This window comes from Poecilia mexicana, unplaced genomic scaffold, assembly GCF_051168715.1.
Source record: "Poecilia mexicana isolate PSO_F unplaced genomic scaffold, ASM5116871v1 scaffold_19, whole genome shotgun sequence".
NCBI classification, from domain to species: domain Eukaryota; kingdom Metazoa; phylum Chordata; class Actinopteri; order Cyprinodontiformes; family Poeciliidae; genus Poecilia; species Poecilia mexicana.
In genome coordinates this window covers 16,763,722-16,784,989 of record NW_028263388.1, presented here as the reverse complement: position 1 = coordinate 16,784,989, position 21,268 = coordinate 16,763,722, and the positions used below count along the sequence as shown (strand labels likewise).

The following is a 21,268-nucleotide window of genomic DNA, read 5'->3' as shown; positions in this document are numbered from 1 at the left end:
GGCTTTTGTACTCAGAAGTCAAAATTTCCATGCTCCAAGTCGTAAAAATCCGCTGGAATTTCCCCCGTCAGGTGGGAATTCTGACTCTGACAGTGGCCAGCTATATGCGTTAAACTGAGCAAAGGTTGTGGTAATAAACTGAGTGTTTTACACTTTTGTTTTGTTTTCTTAAACAGATACTACTGGAAAACATCTGTGCTTGCAAATCTGTGAATACTCCTTCAACTTTTCATATTTTGAGGGTTACAATCAGAAACTTCAATGTATTTTACCTGGATTTTATGTTTAGTAACAAAGTGAAACAAAAATGACACATGGTTGCATTCTTTTTTTTTTTTTTTTTTTACAAATAAAAGTCTGAAAAGTGTGGCATTTTCATCATTCTTTAGTCTACTTCCCCCAAATAAAATCTTTTCATGCCATTTGCAAAAATATGAGAAACTAGCTTCCTGTCACTTTACAGACATGTCCTGAAATCTGCAGTGTTAAAGTATGTAATTTCAATAAGATAGGTTTATAAGATAAGATTTGTTTCTATATTGACAAAATTTTAAAATGGTCAAAATTAATATTTTTGCATTCCACTGCATTTGTGAAAATATGACGCAATTGTTTATACATAAATACAGATAGTATTTAAGCTTCTTTAAAAAAAAAAAAAAAACTATGCAAATTGATAACGACTAAATTTTAACCTTATTGTCTTTAATTTCAGTAAGAAAGATATACCAGTATAGGTACAGCACAGGGTCCCAAAGGATTATTTGTATAAGGATTATTTCAGCAATGCTTTCAGTCATTGCTGAAAGCATAATCCAATAAACTCACATAAAATATAAACAGTGGTTAAAAAAAAAAAAGGTTCAATGAGACGACTAGTGACAGTCCAGATCAAGACGCTTGTAGGTCAAAAAGCTGAAAAACTAAAGCAAATGACTACAAGAAGTCCCAGAATGCACCATTCAGGACTACAGAACCCAGCAGCAACATAGAAAGCTAATCCTCAATATATTGGGATGATCCGATAACTGGATTAATGCTCTCTCCTGTTCTACTGACCCAGTAACCCAATGTAACTGAGATAAACTGAGATGAGCGCTGCCTGCCTGTCTGTCTGTGTACATGACTAAAGGGCAGCACTTTCTTCTGGCACTACTGCTGCCAACCTCATCCCTTCTTGCTCCATTGTGCACTGTTCTATGAGAACAGCAATTTACTTTAAGCTCATTCAATTCTCCAACCACTACAAGTTTATAGCTATGTGGCAATTGAAGGATAAGTGTTTCTGCTCGCAAAGGCAGCTTAGGAGTGTGGTGGAAAAGCCCTTTCCGTTGTTTTTAGAGAAATGAGGCAATTGCTTTAGTTCTACTTTTTCTTAAGTACGTGGATTATCCGACTCTGACCGAGTCCCATGAGAAGTCCTCTTATTGCTTTAGCAGGATGACAGCGGAATGCGTAAGTCTGGGCGCCTCTTGTTCTCCAAATTTCTGCTGCTGTCAAAAGCAAAGGGATTTAAATCCAAAAGCCTGAAAGTAAAAGATCCTGGTCAAAACTCGTTTCATTTTTGTTTTATTATAGATTTAAAGTAGAGAAAAACAGGGTAAGTTTGGGAACTTTTGGAGTAATTCAAGAGTCAATAATGTGCCCTGTTGGATTCCTGTGTGCCTGCTGCTACTTGGTGCATTTTCTCTCTCTTTTATGCAGACGACTACCAGGTTTATTTTCCTCTGAGGCACACCGACTATTAACTGACTCAGCCTTGCCTTTCCTTGACTGCCTGGCTGACATCAGGAAATTTATGACACTGAATTATCTGAATTTTAAAGGCAACTAAAATGAAATCATGCTTTTAAGCATCAAGAGGATCTCATGTGTCGACACTTTTCTCCATGAGGAAACTTTAAGGCTTCAATTTGTAATTAGTTAGTGTTCAATCCTGCTTACAACTCGTACAAAATGCAGCCAGTGAGACGTTTCTCCTGCTGCAAAATTAACTTTAAATCAGGAGGAATAGCATCCAATACAAGCAACAAAGTGTACAGGGCAATATTTTAATAAGGAGACAAAATTGGTGGGAGGAACTGGGGAAACAATAGTTACAAAAGTGACAAAAAAAAAGTTGAGGTTAATTACCATTACTTAATTTTGTTGCTTCGTTCTTGTCCCTATGCAATTTAACTATTACTTACAGGGCTTGTATTTTTTTCAGGTTTTCAGTATTTGGGTGTTGTATTTTTTTCAGTTGTTTTTCTTTATTTGCGAAGACAAATAATCACAAAATGCTTAAATGTCACACATAATGTAATTTAATTTCACATTATTTTCTGAAAAACGTGTACCGATTATTATTTTTTTTTTTTTTTTTTTGCTCTAGCTTGCATTTAACGCAGTGGACTGTTATGAAATATGATGCATTATTGTCCCTGCTAAAACTACAGTAACTCCAAGTGACTTTCTGCTGGGGTATATTATTAACTGAAGTCATACTATAGCACTTCTTAGAAATACTGTGGTAGATATGAGGCTCTTATTGATGCAAAGTTTGCAGACATCATCCCACAGATATTTTATTGGCCCAAAGAAGTCAGGTACAGAACAACCAAAACAAAGCAGTGATTGGCTGAAATGATCAGCACTCCAAATAAGTGATAAATTAGAGGGTAAATTTGAGACAGTCCTGGCTGATGGGGCCCAAGACTCAGTGGGTCTCCACATTTTCCCAGTTAATTATGTCATGAAGATGCCAAGTTCAAGAAAAAGAGATGGAAATTTTGACAGATCATACAGACTGGTGTTCCTTCCCATTAAACAAATATAAATCATGGGAAAAGCCTAGTGGTTATGTAAGGCACAACATCTAAAAAGTCTTTGAGCAATTTAAAAACAAAATTGCAAAACGGAAAAGGAAAATCTAGATATAATCGATATGAAAACACATATTCTGAGAAGTTCAAGTTAAAAAAACATCTCTTCTCACCAGCTGTTACGTATGAATGAATTGTGCTTTTGTCAGCTGTTGCAGCTTGAAGCAAACATCACACATCTGCACGCACACGCAAAAAAAAGTTTCCAGCTGGATAATTACATAAATACACAGTGGACTTTCTCAAGAGGTGCAAGGTGGAGTTTCTGTTTTGATCCCAACATCAGATACACACATAAACTCACAGAATAACTGGAGTGAACAAAATCCACAAACTGGGCAAATTTTACTTTATTTTCTGTCTTTGGTTTTAATGGAAGATTGAAAGCTTCAAAAATATTATCATGCCTCCGATTAAAATAATCTTAATTTGTACAGAAGATGCTCAAGTGTTTGCATGATGTGTTGTTTTTTTTTCAGCATTGTGCTTTTGTCATTTTTTTTTTTGACGTGTGTATGGAAAGATTAAAAATGACTGAAGCGTATAGAGAAATCTGAATCTGAATTTTGAAATCTTCAAGTTAACCTCTGCACTCTTCATTAATTTCCATGTTTCCTCTGTTTGGCTTTGCCGTTTCAAACAGACAAAACTCAGAACACCCTGTGCCTCTCATGCCATATGTCAGTCCAAAAATGTCACGCTAGGCTTTGCCAGGCAATCTTGCCCAGGTTTTTGCCTTTTATGTCCCGTCAGGTCTTCTTACTTTAGGGGCTTTTTTCTTTCCTCTATCCCAGAGCACAGACAGCACCTGCTTTCTGAGCCCCGTCTGTTGAGACGGCTCCAAGAAGAAACATGTTATCTGTTGCTGGACATCCTGTATCGAGATGTTTCTAGGTACCTGGGAGGAGAGGATTTTGCTGGAAATTACCGTGTGTGTGTGATTGTACGGGCCAGGCGCGTGCACACATCTGTGAGGCTCATTATTCCACAAGTGGAGTCTACGATGGAAAATCTGATTCGGGATGATGATGATGCCTTTTTGACTCAGCAGGGAGAGGACCAAACGCAGAGCGCGAGAGAGATCCCAGGGAAAGAAGATGTTTTTGAATTCCTTCAGCTTGGTTGTCTTTCCCCAACGATCCAAGGCACACTGCAGAAACACACACACACACACACACACACACACACACGCAATAAAATACCAACATCACACATTTTGGTTTTTGCAAATGATTTCTGTTGATGCCAGTTTTCTCGCTCTAAAAATATGGGAAAATTTTTGAAGCCAATCAGCTTCTCTCTGTGCGTTTGTGTGTGCAAGTGTGTGTGTGTGCATAACTTTGAATGGCTTGAGTCGCAGTTTGGGGAGTGAGGAGTGTAAATGATGTGTCTGGGAAACCTGCATTCAGAGCTCAACACAGACGCAGCTCCCTCCATCCAGCTGGGTTTCTCTGAGATTTCTGGGAGATATGCAGCTCAGTTCTGTGCCAGACAGACAAGTAATATACGACCCCTGCTCGTGCCTCACACACACACACACACACACACACACACACACACACACACTAAAACAAATACATAACCACGGTAGTTTCTGCAGAAACTTTCGACAGAGCTGTCCACATGTTCTGCACTCAGGTTTCAGCCGACCGGATGCTACAGCGACAAATTACTGAACCAGTTTTTGCTGATGTTCTTCAAGGTGTGGATCTCAAGGTGAGAAGGACATAAGGAGATCAGGATTTAAGGAAAAAGAGAAGGAGACAGACATTCCATCACAGCCCCTGTGGAGCTCCGGCGGGGTCGAGCCTACCATCTGCGATACACAATTGTGGAAAAAAGGCAGAGCTGCAAGGGATACGCAGGTATGCAAGGTTCATTTCCTCTTTGATATACATAGGTGTGTTTTTATTTTTTCTGGCGGGCAGCAGACATGCAAGCTGTCTGAAGTGATGCATGCATCTCGTTTTCTGTGGCGACTACAAGTATGATTCGTTTATGAACAGGAATGTGGCCTCTCAGAGACTTCCCCTGGCTTTTAATTCCCCTGTGTGCAGTGGCTATGTGTGCAGGTAGACCACACACACACACACACACACGCACACACACACACACACTCCCGGCTGCATTTAAATACAAGCACCAGTCCAGCTTTTCCAGTTCGTTTGTATCACCAGGAGATGCTGTTTTACAGGTGTAGACGGTGCGAAGGTGTACAATGGGTCGATGGAAATGTGTCACCATCCTTGTGATGAGCTGCTGGATTTGATCACTGAGATCCACGGTCTGCGGATCGTGACCAACAACCTGCTGGAAGATCTAGAGAGAGTAGTAAGATGCACACAACTAGATAGATGCTCACAGAAGCAGAACTGCTGAAATTTTTTTATGTTGCACTATTTTATCAGTTTAAATTAGAAATGTCATTAGAACATGAAAAACATAGTACATACTTCAACAATAATCCTTTATTCTTCTAGAATTACCAACTTACAAAATGCTAATACGTATCTTTGCATTTATGTTATTTTAATAATTATGTTATTTTAATAATTATTAAATACACATATATTAACATGGTTAACGATAATGATTTCTTTGTTTTCAGCTATTCTTGCAGTTCAACTTCAAATGTTTTTTTTTTAAATGTCTGGTAATTAAGTGAATGTCTGAAGTGAAAAAAGAATCAAGGGATCATTAAATGATCCAAAAATGTAGTTTAGTATACTTTAGAGTAGATATTTACTTTTGTCTGTACTTGTAAATCTTAAATAGATTGCACAAGATGTTTTTTAATGATGTGGTTTGGGACAAAGACTGGAAATATAAGCAAAAAAAACAAAAAAAAAAACAGAAAAACTTATATTTCTGTGCTCTTTAAGAGATTATATAAAAAGTTCCTTGTGTTAATAAAGAACCTTTAACATAAAAGCAGCTCATCTTTCAGGAGATTGACTATAGTTTATGGTGAACTTCATAGTAGTTCAGAGGGAAAATAAAGGATAAAACATTCTCTTCTAATCATAAAATCTTGACTTATAGTATTTCCACAAGGCAGACCATTTGCTAATTCAACACTCCAGGAAATATCTTGTAACACCTTGATAATATTTTCCTTCCTTAGCATTTCTTGTATTTCATCTTTTTGTCCCGACAGTCAAAAGAAAATGAGGGGATGCGAATATCCTTGGCTGAGCTGAGCAACGACAGCAGCACAGTCGGCGGAGACGAGGAGGACAACTACCTGGACAGGGACAGGGACGGGGAAGTGTGGTGCATGCAGGACGGACGAGTGTACGAGCAGGGGGATGTCTGGGAGGTTGACAGCTGCACCTCCTGTGCTTGCCAGGTCAGTGCTGAGCAAATGTGGAGTCATGACAACCTGAAATGTGAAATACAAGCCTCTGGTGGGATGAAGGGTCTGTCAGAAGCAGAACAGAAAGCAAGAGACAAACCAAAACATATATTTAATCACTTTTGATACTTTTTTTAAAAAGTGTTTAACTAAAGCTGCATTAAATTATTTAAAACAAATAAGGTTTCAAGCTCTTTTCCCCTGCTTTTAAGAGTTCACCTACATTTCGACATGAGAGATACCGATCTCTAAGTCTCAATCTTAAAAAAGAAGGAAAGAAGCATTTTATCTGGAAAGTCGTAACATAACTCAACTTTTGCTCAGTGGGGAAGTTTTAAATGTGTCCAGTGTGGTTACATTTATCTTAAGGAGACCCAGTCTTTGTTTTCCTATTGCTTCACCCGCTTCCCGGAGTCTGTTTCTCTTTAGAAAATATCATTAGTTTAAGTCAAGAATGTGTTCAGGAAGAAGACAGGCTTATTCCTGACAGCATTTCATTCCTCTGGCGTGAATCAAAACATCTGGATCGAATAACATGATCTGTTTTCGCCCAATTTAAATTTATCACATTCCAGGATGGAAAAGTGGTGTGTAAGCAGGTGCTGTGCCCCCCAGTCTCCTGCATCAGTCCATCCTTCGTGGATGGAAAATGCTGCCTTGTATGTCTCGGTGAGTGGCATTAGATTCAATCATTTCTGCCAAGGAACCATTGGTGTGAAAAAAATATTTAACTGCAGATTTCTCTCTGTGAAGAAGATGAAGACGGCTGGTCCCCGTGGTCTGAGTGGACCCACTGCTCCGTCACCTGTGGACGCGGAGGGCAGCAACGAGGTCGATCCTGCAACGGCATCAACGGCTGTGCCGGGCCCTCGCTTCAAACCCGCAGCTGCTCACTGATGAAGTGCGACCGCAAAGGTAAGGACATCAGCCTTACAAAAAAGAAATCTCTCTTTGCCTATAAGTTTCACTCGTATCGAGACGATCAGCAGCAAAACTCACAGCTGGAGACATATTTTTTTTGCCCCAATCCAGTACTACTCCCGGACAGTCGCTTACTCAGAGTCTATCCCCACTGCTGTCATAAGCTGACCCTTTGTGGATTTTATGCCTCATATACTGTCCGTCCTTTTGAACAAACATCAGGAACTTTCCTTCTCAGCATTCCCTGCCTGCCAGGTCTTTATTTGCCCTCTGAAGCATTGCCCCAGTCACAGCAAATGCTCTCAGCAGCTGGATAGCTGACGTGGAGGGATTTGATCCAGCCAGCTTGCCTGCACTTTGCAGCCAAATCCTCGTATTTGCACCGGTTAAGTTTGTTCACCGCATTTGCACTGATTTCCTGAGGGAGAGTAAGCTCACTTGTTTGGACCTTCTTGGTTGCTTGGGACTGCATCGCAACATCTGTCCTAAATTCTGTTTGTATGTTTTCTGGTGGGAAGATTCGACATCTGTCCAAATCAACTCATTTTTCATGACTTGCTTGTATTCACAAGAGATCTTGGACCTGATGCTACCCTCTGGCTGGTCTCTGCTGATCTTACAATGCTGTTTATGTAGTGGTGTTGGCCCCTAAGGTGTTATTAATTTCAGACATCCTGCATTCCTCCAGCAGTTCTAAGGTAAAATCTTGATAGTAGACTTACAAATGTAATATTTATTAGTTGAAACACAGCAGAAATAGCAATGATACTTTCTGTAGATCTCTTTTGGTCTTGAGAGACCTAAACGTTGGTAAGCCTGCCACACTGGACAACCACAACCTAATGATTTTCTCACACGTTTGATGAAAATGTTTTAGATGACCGAGGTATCAACAACCCAGCCGTAGATCTTGCTTTTAGGGGAGAGTTTTGCTAAATTTAACACTTTCTTCCATTTCTTGGCCGATAACATTTGGCCAAGAAATGGCCAAATGTTATTTTGGCCATTATTTTGGTAGATTAGTTTTTGTTGGAAAACTAATCTACCGATTGGTTTTAATCCAGTGAAATAACTGTAAAACAATCTAACCGATATAAAAATGTGGATGATGGTAAATTATTAAATATTGACTTTACTGATAGCGAGACAAAACTCAGTTTGAAAAACCCAAAGCCCTCAGTTCTTCTGGTAATTTTGACTTTTCAATCCTCACCGATGATCATGAAACACGGATCATGACTTAAAGTGTGAGATCCTGGATAAAAGAAGCTCAATCCTAAAATGAGCTTCCTCTGTAGGGTGGCTGGGCTAAGGCTTTGAGATAGGAGTAGGTGCTCCATCCTCACTCTCTCACACCCTCAATATCACAAGTAGCCAGTTGAAGTGGTTATGGATTTTTTCCAGGATGTCTTTGGGTACCTCCTTTTTGTACTTGAGTACAATACATGTCATGGCCATGCTTCTACCGCCTATGAGATGGTTCCAAAAAATGGGGAGGAACCACATAGGATCTTTAAACCAAAACAAATCTGGGAAAGAACCGCTTAAAAGCCATGCCAGTGGAGAAGTGGATTGACAGGAATGTTTTGGAACAGCTTGAAAACGTCATGGGTTAATGGGTTGTCTGATTTTGCCTCTGACTTATTTGTACTTTGATCCCCACTGATGACAGCAGATGGATGTCCAGCCAAATCAAGCATGTCTCCATTATCAACTTACTACAGTTCAGAGCCCAGCAGTTCTACTGGTTGCAATAAAACACAAACACTCTTGTTTTCTCATTTTGGATGGTCTTTGACATAAACACCTCAGCTAGATCCGACACTTAGTGGCTTTCTGAGAGACCGGTAGATATCTTAGATAATTCATGATCCATATACAGACAATACGGTGACTGAGCCTTCGGAGTTGTTTAAATCTCTTCTTCAGAACCATTTCTTTCTTGATTCAAATAGAGTATGAAACCTTTATAAAAGTTGGTGGTCAATTTTCTTGTTAAATGTGCTGAAGTTGACCGCAACAAATCAGATCAAAGTGAGTTAAGTGATTAATTATTTCAGTGTTATTACTATCTAAATTTGTAAAATTGTTTCATGTCTAGGACGCACAGATGGGAACTGGGGCCTTTGGTCTCCTTGGTCTGCATGCACAACCACATGTGGTGAAGGCGACATCACACGGGTCCGTATGTGCAACAATCCTCCACCATCGAAGGGGGCCAAGGACTGCAAGGGAAACGCTAGAGAGACAAAACCATGCAACAACACAGTCTGCCCTGGTGAGCACACACACGATTTCAATACAGGCCTGGATTACAAGTAAATTATGTATTTTCCGTTTCTGTGTTTGTAGTCGTAGGAGGCTGGACAGCCTGGAGCGAGTGGTCGCAATGCTCGACTTCCTGTGGTGGAGGCCTTATAAGCCGCCGGCGGGAGTGTTCGAACCCCGCCCCTCAGAACGGCGGGAAACCTTGTGCTGGGGAAGCTACAGACTACGAAGCATGTAACAAACAGCCATGCCCTGTTGGTAAATCAAACCCCAAGCAGTATATTTTTATGTTTTGTAAGGACCCCCTTGAAAATGAGATGATACATCTCAAGGGGTTGTCCTTTAAACAAATAAATAAATAAATAATTTTTACTGTGAAGGGAAATATTATTTCTCAAGCAGACTAAACCTTAAAATTAATGGATAACTCCCTTTTTATTTTGGGAAACATATTTTAAATAATACTGGTTTAAATAAAATCCTGAGGTGTTTGTTCTGCTTTGATGTCACTAATGAGGTAGAGATGACAAAATAATTAAAATCCTAGAATATATTCCACTAACGCTATCCTTCCTTTGCTTAAATCTCTTTCAGATCTGTGTTTGCTTTCAAATCCATGTTTTCCTGGGGTGAAATGCACATCAATGAGTGACGGATCTTGGGAATGTGGAGATTGTCCTGTTGGTCTGAAGGGGAATGGCACACACTGCGAAGATGAAAATGAGGTAGACAAAAGACTAGATTTAATTTAATTAGCTTTAACTGGTTCCACTTAGATTTAGAGAAGTAACTGATCTGAGGAAAATATTTGGTCAGCCCTCTCTAATATCCCCTAAAGAGTTCTTGGCCTAATTTGGGGTCTTTGCTCTTTGGAGGAATACAGTCTGCAGGGGTTCCAGTCAGGAGTCACTGACAGCCAAAACATTTTCTTTAGTCTTCGAGTGCATTTTGAGGCATCCCATACTCTCTCTTTTGCTACTGGCTGCAACACAAGCCCAAACCCTATGCTAAAAAGTTGGAGGTATCTTAAGAAAAGTCTGAACTGTTTTGCTGTGGACACTTACTTTCTCCCAAAGATTAACATTGAGCATGTTACGTTTGCTATAATCTTTTCTAAAATATATATTTCTTTAAGTTTCACTGCCTTTTCCATGGATTATCTTTATTTCAAAGTACTTTTCTGGAAGCACACGGTTGATGCCATGATGAAGTAATTTTCTTTAAACTGTCAAGTGTATTGAAAAGCATTTAACAGTGAGCTTCTCTGTGCTACTGGCTGCAACACAAACTCAAGTCATCATTCTGCTAAGATAACAGTTGAAGTCATCTTAAAAATCTCAACTCTTAATGTAAACATGATCTTTCCCGCTGCAGCTTAGACCAAACTTATCAGTTTACTAAAATCTTAATCATATTATATATTTCTGCAGCTCTCGCTGCATTCTCTGGCATTGTGCACATTGATTTTTTCCCTCTTTTTTCAGAGCACATTCTCTGTAAGAAAAAGGTTGGAGGATTCTGATTATTTAAAGGGCCTTGACATTTGCATCTTTCATAGCAACGACTGCGGACGTAGCTCTGACAAGCTAATTAAAGTTTGAGACCTTGGCAACAGTATTCTGAAAGATCTAATTTCCAGGGGTATTGAACCTTTTTGAATAGTCATCTTTTCTATTTTTTCCCTGTTAGCATAATACAAGCATGCTATGATTAATTTAAAAATGCAGCCATCTTGATTTTACCTTTTTTAATGTGGAAGTTGTATATGGGCCATCAATATTAAGGAATGGTTGGTGGGTAAAGGTTTTTGCTTAAATAACTTTCATCTCTAATTAAGTGCTCTAAAGACATTTTGACTCTCACTGACACAAATCAGCTTGATCACTAGCTTTAAAAATGTCTCTCAGTTTTTTTTTCTTCTAAAAACCATATCATTTACAGTCCAGTTTACATTAGTCTTTCAATGATACACTACTTTTGGTGACTCCATCAAATAAAATTCTGATCAAATACACTGAAGTTTATAATTGGAATGACACAAAAAGTGGAAAAAGTTCCAAGAGTATGATGTCTTTACCTCTGTGTCTGCAGTGTGAAGTGGCTGAGGTGTGTTTTACAAAATGCGTGAACACAGATCCTGGATTCTACTGCCTTCCTTGTCCTCCTCGATACAAAGGCAACCAGCTGTACGGCCTTGGATTGCAGGAAGCCATGAGAACCAGGCAGGTAAGTGGGATTTTAAAGTCTACCGTACTTTTTCTCCCCTTTAGCCACAACAAATACACAACAAAGACTTTTGGACTCCCAATTCTAGGTGTGTGAACCATATAATCCTTGCAAAGAAAACACACACACTTGCCACCAGTTTGCTGACTGCATATACCTGGGCCTGGCGTCAGAGGTCTTGTTTAAATGCTCGTGTGCTGTTGGCTTTGCTGGCGATGGCTCTGTGTGTGGTGAGGACTCTGATCTGGATGGTTGGCCCAATGAGAGTCTGCCCTGCAAGCAGAATGCCACATATCACTGTGAACAGGTGAGAGAACCACCAAAAAAAAACCAAAATACTCCTACAATTATGGTTTTTAATCATTAATCTGTTCTGATTGGCTGCAGGATAACTGCCCCATGCTGCCAAATTCTGGACAAGAAGACTTTGACAAGGATGGACATGGGGACGCCTGTGATCCTGATGATGACAATGACAACATCCTAGATGAGAGGGTGAGACTGTTTGGCAGCTTCCCAAGCAAACTGTTTTCATTCAGGGCTTGATTGCATTGCCAAGTAAATTTCGCCTCACTGTGCTGACATAGTTTACTTTAATTTAAACAAGACAGTGTGCATAGGGAAAAATTCACCCATATTTAGGTTTATCTAAGAAACTCTACCCAGTGTAAAAAGCACCCAATTTACAAAGACCTAGCGCTGTTTGTGACAGGCAGATTATGTGAAAAATTTGTTTTTTGATAGGCGTTTATAGGCGTAAAAGCATTTTTGACACCCCTCAAATATTCAGTTTTGTTCGTACACTTTAATATCTTTGAAGTCAGAAAAAGTTGCCCCCACTCCTCAGTTTCAGCTTCGAGATGTTTGAGGGGTTTCCTGCATGTGCAGCCAGTTTCAAATCAGCACAAAGCATCTCAGTAGCATAAAGGTCTGGGCTTTGACTCAAGACTTTCCATTTCTTAGTTTTTATGCAACCTTTGGTGGGTTTTCGAGTATGTTTCTGTTCATTGTAACAATATAGGCATCTTTTTATTTTATACAGATGGTTGCACATTTTCCTCAAGCACACTGTGGTACAGTGGAATTTATGGTTGATTTTATGATGATAAGGTGAAAAGATACTGCTACACCAAAGTGTCTCCAAACCATAAAACTTCTGCCGTAGGTCCTGTGAAGAAATGTTAGAGGAGTTTTGAAGACTTCTTTTAGCAAGCAACGGTCTACTTTCTATGGAGTGCTGGGGGTCACAAAAATAACTATCAGATGAAAGATACTTGTATGTCTTGTATTAATTAATTAAATGTATCATAAAAATGTTTAAAACACCAATATTTAGTTAAATGTATCATGAAATTATTAAAAACAATTAAATATATCAATCAATAACTAAATATGGAATTCAATAATTAAATGCACAATTAAACAATTAAATGTCCCATGAAATAAGAAAAAGTACCGTTTTAGATAATAAATTTAAGTGACCAAATGTCCTTTTGAAGAAAATATTTAAAAATATATTTAATTATTTCATTGCACCTGATATGATAAGCCTATGTGTAATTCCAGCAAATCACACTACTCCCACTTTTTTTTTCTATTACATTTTACAGAAAAGTTTAAAATTTGTTTTCCTGAGTCTTTATTGTTTATTGATGTTATTTATAACAAGATATTATAAAATAGCTGCCGATTTCTTGAATGTGGTGGACTTACTTGGCATGTTTGGATTACCAAACAATTAGAGCAATCAGCAGAATTGTCCCAAAAACTGGATCAAAATGTCAGCTAATACCACATGTTGAGGTCAGGACTAAGTTTTAACTTTTTTTTTTTTGTTTGTTTTCTTGGCTAGTTACATTTTACATGCTCCGCCTTCTTCTGTTTTTATTTTGCATCTTTTTTTTCTTTCCTGTGTTTTTCTACACCTGTGCTCAGTTTTACTGCATCATAAATTCAAAGCGTCTGAAGTTGTTGTGCAAGTATAAGCATCTGAATGTGTTTTTATGGCAAAGGACAACTGCCCGCTGACGTACAACCCTCGGCAGTTTGACTCTGACGGGGACGGGGTCGGGGATTCCTGCGATAACTGTCCATTTGACAGCAACCCGAAGCAGACTGACACTGATGGCAACGGAGAAGGAGATGCCTGCAGCATTGACATCGATGGAGATGGTAAAATCTATAAAGTGGCTTTAAACCTGCAGGAACTTTCAACCAACCGTCAAGCTGCCTTCTGGCTTTTTGTAATGAAAGTCCAAACTTCTACATTTTGGGAGGGAGCAACTTTTAAAGCTGGAAAACTGAGTTATTGATTCCTGGGGACAGTGTGACTGGGAGTGAATGATTAGATTCATCAGACTATAAACAATTTCACTGTATAAGAAAGGGTATACTTCAATTCCAACTGAAAGACATTCAAGTTTAAAAAACCTATTAGGGTGTGAATAACAACATTTGTTTATGGAAAGCTTTCCATAAATGATAATAAAAGGGACAAGGATAACATGTCAAATGAATGTTGGTGATGTAATGCTTCACAACTCAATTCAGCTTAACTGATATAAAAACTATAGACAATCTTTTGAGATTTAGGATGATACAGATAATTGTAAGTGGACCATGGTTGTTGGTGAACATACATTGTACAAAATACATTTATACCCACAAATGTGAGTATAAATCTATATTGTCAAATAAGACGAGCTAAAAACAAGACAATGAAACAAATGATGCTGTTTCAGCATCTTCCCTTATAAGATGAACTGAGGTGAAGAAATAAAACTGGGGTGTAATAAATCTAAATTTGTCTTTTTACTGTTCCCCTAATTTTTCTATAGAGAAACTGAATGAGCGTGACAACTGTCCTTCTGTATACAACACTGACCAGAGGGACACCGATCTGGATGGTGTTGGAGATCAGTGTGACAACTGTCCCCTTCTACACAACCCACTGCAGGTTCCTACCAACACACACAAATATTTATACACGGTACAAAAATCCCAGTGAATACAACCACTGTGTAAAAACTTTGGCTGGGCTTGTAGATTGACTCTGACAGTGACCTGGTGGGGGACTTGTGCGACAACAACGAGGACATCGATGAAGATGGACACCAAAACTCTCTGGACAACTGTCCCTACATTGCCAACAGCAACCAGGCCGACCATGACAAGGATGGAAAAGGAGATGCTTGCGACCATGACGATGACAATGACGGGATCCCCGATGACCGAGACAACTGCAGACTGGTTCCCAATAGAGATCAACTGGACTCCGATGGTTTGATTTTCCACAGTTTTAAGAGCCATTTAATTTACCAAAACAACACAAATTGTGGCAATGTTAATGTTAGCTTGTTTTCCATGACAGTGCTAGGGCTAGTATTTAACTATTGAATTGCTTCAGATACAACAAAGTGGGACTGAAGTAATGCTAATGTTGTGTCTCTTTACTAAGCTTCACATAGAGGCAGCCATTACTCACTCACTGAACAATACTGTTTCTCTGGTTCTTGCAATAACCCATAAAGAAATGTCAATTTTACAGATAAAGGGACCAAAAATAATGTCCTTTGTGTGAGAACCGTCTCAGAATGTGCAAAACACAAGTGAACTCAACAGTCCATCAGCTACAAAGTCGGACAGCATTAGCACTAAATAGCCTCCAGAAACATGTCCCGTTTTCTAAACAATACGAGTCGCAAACTGCATAACGTTACGTGACTCACCAGCTGACACTCGATTTAATTACCTCTTCAACTCTTAAAGATAGCTAATACATATCCATTGAAATATATTTAACTGACCTGTGATTAAACACCCACGTTGAGCTTCGTTTAGCATCTAAAAGGAAGGTTTATTCTTCTTCTGTGTCCTTCATCTTCTCTACTCCACGAATGCGACATGCGCCCCTAGCGGTGGTATGTAGAATCTCACTGAATAACTGAAATAACAGTAAAGAACTTATCACAATGAGAAATTAAAGATAGAAAAGGAAAAATAATGTTGGGGTGCCTGTTTTTATACCTGGTGTTTTCGTTAGCAGTAACGCTTCCCAGCCTCAAAGACTTGAAGCTCATCACCAGATAAATTCTTAAAATACCAGTGGAAATATGCACGAAATGGTCAGTGATTCTAGGAATTGCTTGGCTGTTCCAGTGTCAATAAAGATTTTTCCACTGAATATTAAGAAGAGTTCATGCATTTTTTTGTAAAATATAAATCATAGCAAAAGAGTTGTTTTTGTTTTTGAAAGTTAATACTCATTTTACATTGCTTTATTATCTTTTGAGTATGTCTGTCAGGGGTGTGAATAATCAGGGCCTTAACTTTATGCATTTAGTAGGTATTTCCTGATGCCAAAAATAATTGAAAATAAATTCAATAAAGTCTTCATAAATCCCAAACTACCTTTTAGTAAATACTTGTACAGTCCAGATCACTTTAAAAAGTTGTGAAATATATAGGAATCATATGCAAACAGCCACTGTTATCTTAAGGTTCTTACACTGGGACTGACTGATAGGCAAATAATCAATAGAATCTCATTATGGGAGCATCTGTCAAATTCCAGGCTGTTTTCCAGGTAATCCTGACGCCCTCACAAGATGGTGCCCTGGGCAGTTTGGTTCAAGTTCCAAACTATATAACTTTATGAGTCAGTTCCTTTTTTCCTCCCTGTGCACTGACTCTCAGGTGACGGCAGTGGAGACGCCTGCTTTGACGACTTTGACAACGACAGTATTCCAGATGCACTGGATCCCTGTCCTCTCAATCAGGATATTGGGGCGACAGACTTCAAGAAGTTTCAGGGCGTATTACTGGACCCCAAAGGCACCACGCAGTCTGACCCTTTGTGGGTGATTCGCAGTCAAGGGACAGAGCTGCTGCAGAAAGCCAACTCTGACCCTGGAATTGCTTTAGGTGAGTTACGAAAATAAGCAATAGTCGCGATATGGATTAGCAAGAAAGCTAATATGTCTACATTTCAATAGGGTATGACAAGTTCAGCGCTGTGGACTTCAGTGTGACATTTTATGTGAATACCAACCGTGATGATGATTATGCAGGGGTTGTGTTTGCTTATCAGTCCACTCGTCGGTTCTACGTTGTCATGTGGAAACAGGTGAGGCTTGTATGTCGATTTCAACAAAGAAACCTTTCACGGACACTGCTGACGTCGCATAAATATTTAATCAACTGCACCATGAAGCCTTAAATCAAAAACCACTCTTAAAATTATCTTCACAATTACCCCTTTAATTCAGTATTAACCTTCTATTTCTTTTTATATTACAGCTTTCATTGGCAGAAAAAAAAATGTCAGGGTTAACATTAGAAAAGACTTTATGCTCATCTTTTTTCTTTCTTTCTTTTTTTTTTTAATCAACCGCCCTCTCTCACAAACATATTGTTAATCAGCCTTTACTTGTCAGTTTATTATCATTCCTTCTTTGCGTGCAGGTGTCTCAGGGTTACTGGGAGCAGAGGCCCTCCAAAGCTTTCGCCACAGCAGGATTGTCAATAAAACTGGTCCAATCCAGCACAGGACCAGGGGAGTACCTGCGTAACGCTCTGTGGCACACTGGAAACACAAGACACCAGGTAAAATATAACATTTTGAACAAACCTTTAAATAATAATTTAAAAAAAAACTAAAATAAAAAAGGTCCGGTTCATGTCAAACAAGACGTTCAAGTATCTTGGTTCTTCAGTGATGGTAGAACAGAGCGCTACATTGTCCGGAGTCTCATCTGCTGTAATTTGGAAATGGTGTGGTATTCTGAAGATTGAGCTGAGCCAAAAAGAAAAAAAGCTCTCGGCTTAATGGTCCATCTAAGTTCCGACCATCACTTATGACCACGAGATTCGGATCATGACGAGATCACACCAAGATCCCAAACAAAAGCAGCTGTGCTGAGCTTCCTCCCTACAGAGGCTGGCCACACTCTGAGATGAGATGAAGAGCAATATTATGTGGGGGTTGTTGAAGTAAACCCAATGCTCCCCTCTATCGAAAGACATCAGTAAATCTGGATCAAGCATCTGATCAGGACTCTTCCAAAAGACTCCCCAGATTTTCCAGAAACCTCTCAATGGGAGAATACTTAAAATTTGACTTGGATAAATCATAGTTTTGAAATAACGTCATTTAAAAAAAAAAAAAGTAGGGCTTTCTTGGGAAAACCAAGAGTTAATATTCTAGTTGTGACTAAAGAGATTGTCTCTACCTTAAGTTTTAAAAACAAACTTTTGAGAACAAAAGTTGTGTCTGTTTCAGGTCAGAACATTGTGGCATGACCCCAATAAAATTGGCTGGAAGGACTTCACAGCCTATCGCATGCACCTTATACACCGACCCAAGACTGGGTTCATCAGGTACAGTAAAGGTTATTATGGGTTATTGATTTTTCAGTGAAACTGACCTTCAGCCCTCCAGCACTTATAATAAAAACCAAGCTGCCATGTGTGACTTACTTATCTGGAAACCTTGCTAAATTGAATAGATTCTCCAGCTTGAAGTTATAGGAAATTCTTAACAGGACAACAGAGTTTTTAAATTTGGCACATTCAGTTCTAGATTTTTACTGTTCTTAGCCTTGGAAATATCATGCATCTCTAGGAGTTATTTTTATGATAACAGCGTAATCCACTTCTTCTGGTGCACTCGGTTCACCCCAACCTAAAACATCTGCTTCGTCTTAGCTCTTCCTCTCATTAATGACTTTTGAAAAGCGTATAAGACAAAATGAAAAACAACCCTGTGAAATGAGGTATCTGTGCTATGTGTTGTTTCTGTGCAGATGTTGAGATTATCAAAACCACAGAGACCGTTAGCTTTAGAAGGAGAAAAATCTTTTCTGCTGCCATGTCTGCTTAATCAAATTTAAAGCAAACAATAAGCGCTTGTCATGCATTCTAGGTACTGAATGATTGTACTTGTACAAAGTGGCACTTTAAAAAGGTGAGGCTGAAAAGAAGCTTGTACTCCTTGATTTTAAGGCACCTATTTTGACTGACATTTCTGAATAAGTTCTTTTCTATTTTCTTTATAGATGTTTAGTACCTATAGCATCCAGAAAAAAAGAGTAACTTTTGCCATATAGTCTACTTGATGTTGTACAGTTAGGAAAGTATATTGGATCATTGACATGTCTCGGTACACACTGTATTGGTGGGGATTGTAATAGTTGAATACACATCGAAATATTTTTTTTTTCTTTGTTCAACAAATAACACGCAATTTGCCATTTGTTATGTATTAAAATACAAAATAAAATGCCATTTTGCGTTTGTTGTTGGAGAATTAGACTTAAGTTTTATTTTCTTGAGTCGTCAGACCAAACACCACTTGGGAGGAAAGCAGTCTTGGCCACATCTCAACAGTCAAGCGACCAGTGTTACTCCTTAGTCAGCAATTTTACATTAAATCTTGGGTCATTGTTTAGAGTTTAATTTGATGAATCTCTTACATGTTGTGGTCAGTTTCTCTATGTAGAAAGTTTACATTTGAGGCATAAATGTTCTTAGTTACAACGTAAGTTTCGGCAGTTGTTCGCCTGAATGAACAACTCCTACTTGCCTAGTTTTCACCTGCGCTGTGCTCTTGTTGCAGGGTGGTTGTGTATGAGGGCAGGGGCATTCTGGCTGACTCAGGGGCGGTTTATGACCACACCCTGGCTGGAGGCAGACTGGGACTGTTTGTCTTCTCTCAGGAACAGGTCATCTTCTCAGATCTAAAATATGAGTGTAGAGGTAAGATGTCCAACCAAACTATTTGCTCTCACCACTCACCTCTGTTGTATTTTTATGAAGGCAAAATGTTCAATTTTGGTCTCATCTCTTGAGCACCTTCTGAATGCAGCTGTTTGGACTGAATTCTATTTATAAAGACCAGACTAAGGTGGGAAATATGTAAATGTATGCCACCGTTTTCACAGTTTGATTTGCAAAAGATTTTAAAAGCAATGAACTTGTTTCCTTCAACTCCACAAATCTAAGCTACTTTGGGTTCATCTCAATAAAGTCCAATAAGATGCACAGAAAAAAAATGTTCAAGAGTTATGAATAGCCTTAAAAAGGCATGAAAATATTAAAGCAACAAATATCCGTAGTGGTGATATCTCTGTTGAGGTACTTTATATAAAGCCTTACATAGTTTGTCAAACTAGTGTATAATGGAGTAAAAATCTGAAGCAGAAAATGGAAATATTTCACCAATGTAAAAAAAAAAGCATAGCACCAGGGCTCTGAATTATTGCTTCAGATCATTGCGCCTTTGAAGTCATGTCATTGATCTGGCTTTCTTTTTGATTTTCAGACAACTGAAGCACTTTTTGGGACGTTCAGGATGCTGCACAGAAAACAGCCAGAGACCCACAACAACACAGACAATTTCATTACAAATGGAGGAGAGGGGGAGACAACAGGATGCATCAGTTTTTTTTTTATCCTGCTTACACTATCTGTTAGTGACCATCATCTATCTATCTGTCAGCTTTTTATGCAACAGTATTGATTCCAGTCTATCTCATTCGCTGTATATTACTCCTCTGGCAGCGTGTCTAATGACAGTCCTTGTTGCTTTTTATTTGCGCCTTCCTAATGGTTGTAAATAATTATTTATTGTGAGAGGCCAGATATAAGACAGGTGAAAATGATGACCGAGTAAACTGGGCACATGTTTGGTGGTAACTTATCAGTAAAAAAAAAAAAAAAAAAAAGTTTTTTAATCAACTGCTTTTGTTTTATGGTTTTTCTTTTGTCTGATGACGCCATAGTGCGGGACGCTAAAACGCACATGCGGGAGACGTGGTCTCTATCACCCTCTGGTGGGGAATAACGTTATTGCATATTATAAGGTGAATATCTTTTAATATGCTCATAAATAATAATAATAATTAAAAAAATATTGTAAAGCTTAGACCAATGCTCTAAATTTCTTGGTGTATAAACGTCAACAATGGAAATCTAAGAATTTTTTTTTCATAAACCAAAGTTTAGCTTGTAGTCTATGGAACAAAAATAATTTGTCATTATTTACAGTATAAGGAACATTAACACGATAAAGAAAGGAACAGCTCAGGTCACCAAAATTTTACATACTCAACACAATCGAGTATAAGCTATTCATGTATAGATCATTGGTTAGAGTTTATCTTACAGAATCACGTCAAAAATGTGCCAATATCCAAGAGCTACTGTGTCTCTTTCTCAGAAGCACTTTTAAATCAAATATCTATGCACATCAATCTGATATGAAGACAAAGTTTATTATATAGAAAAATTAGTTTGATTGGAGAATGAAAAAAAGTTATTTGAAACTGAAATAAAATCTCAAAACTATTTTTTTACTTTTAACTGTTTTTCAGCTGTAGTTTCCCCCTCCCCACCTTTTTTCCACTGTCAAGCTTCTGGCCTTTTTTCAGGGAATGTAAAATCCTGACAGCTCAATATATCAACAAGACAAAGCATTCTCAGCTCATACGATACTTCCATAAACGGTGGTAACTTGAATTGGAAACCTGGAATGAATCTTCTACAAAGTATTTTTTTTTATTACTTTTTTCAGTTTTAATCTTGTTTTTCAATTTTAAATCTTTTCTTTCCAGCTCAGAATTTTATTTTTTAGTTT

The 21,268-nt window shown here is 38.5% G+C and overlaps 1 protein-coding gene and 1 long non-coding RNA gene across 3 annotated transcripts; one reads left to right on the top strand and one right to left on the bottom strand.

Moving 5' to 3' along the window:
- The first annotated feature begins 2,013 nt into the window (after positions 1 to 2,013).
- Positions 2,014 to 20,557, top strand: LOC106915175 (thrombospondin-2-like). The gene is made up of 22 exons (XM_014982600.2): positions 2,014 to 4,363; positions 4,567 to 4,729; positions 4,871 to 4,936; positions 5,059 to 5,195; positions 6,022 to 6,213; positions 6,795 to 6,888; positions 6,973 to 7,134; positions 9,242 to 9,418; positions 9,493 to 9,666; positions 10,003 to 10,133; positions 11,500 to 11,634; positions 11,723 to 11,941; positions 12,022 to 12,129; positions 13,647 to 13,806; positions 14,472 to 14,590; positions 14,680 to 14,914; positions 16,330 to 16,557; positions 16,629 to 16,759; positions 17,098 to 17,238; positions 17,915 to 18,012; positions 19,250 to 19,389; positions 19,955 to 20,557. Exons 3-22 carry the CDS (start codon positions 4,873 to 4,875, stop codon positions 19,960 to 19,962), a joined length of 2,853 nt encoding a protein of 950 aa, XP_014838086.2. The 5' UTR covers positions 2,014 to 4,363; positions 4,567 to 4,729; positions 4,871 to 4,872; the 3' UTR covers positions 19,963 to 20,557.
- Positions 5,096 to 15,550, bottom strand: LOC106915177 (uncharacterized). Of its 2 annotated transcripts, XR_015766362.1 has the most exons (4): positions 15,441 to 15,550; positions 11,792 to 11,907; positions 6,109 to 6,246; positions 5,096 to 5,183 (listed from the first exon to the last, which is right to left on the bottom strand). It is a non-coding gene; the product is annotated as an uncharacterized LOC106915177 (long non-coding RNA). The 2 variants fall into 2 exon arrangements; XR_001417748.2 differs by lacking the exon at positions 5,096 to 5,183 and having other exon boundaries at positions 6,214 to 6,285.
- Positions 20,558 to 21,268: the final 711 nt, after the last annotated feature.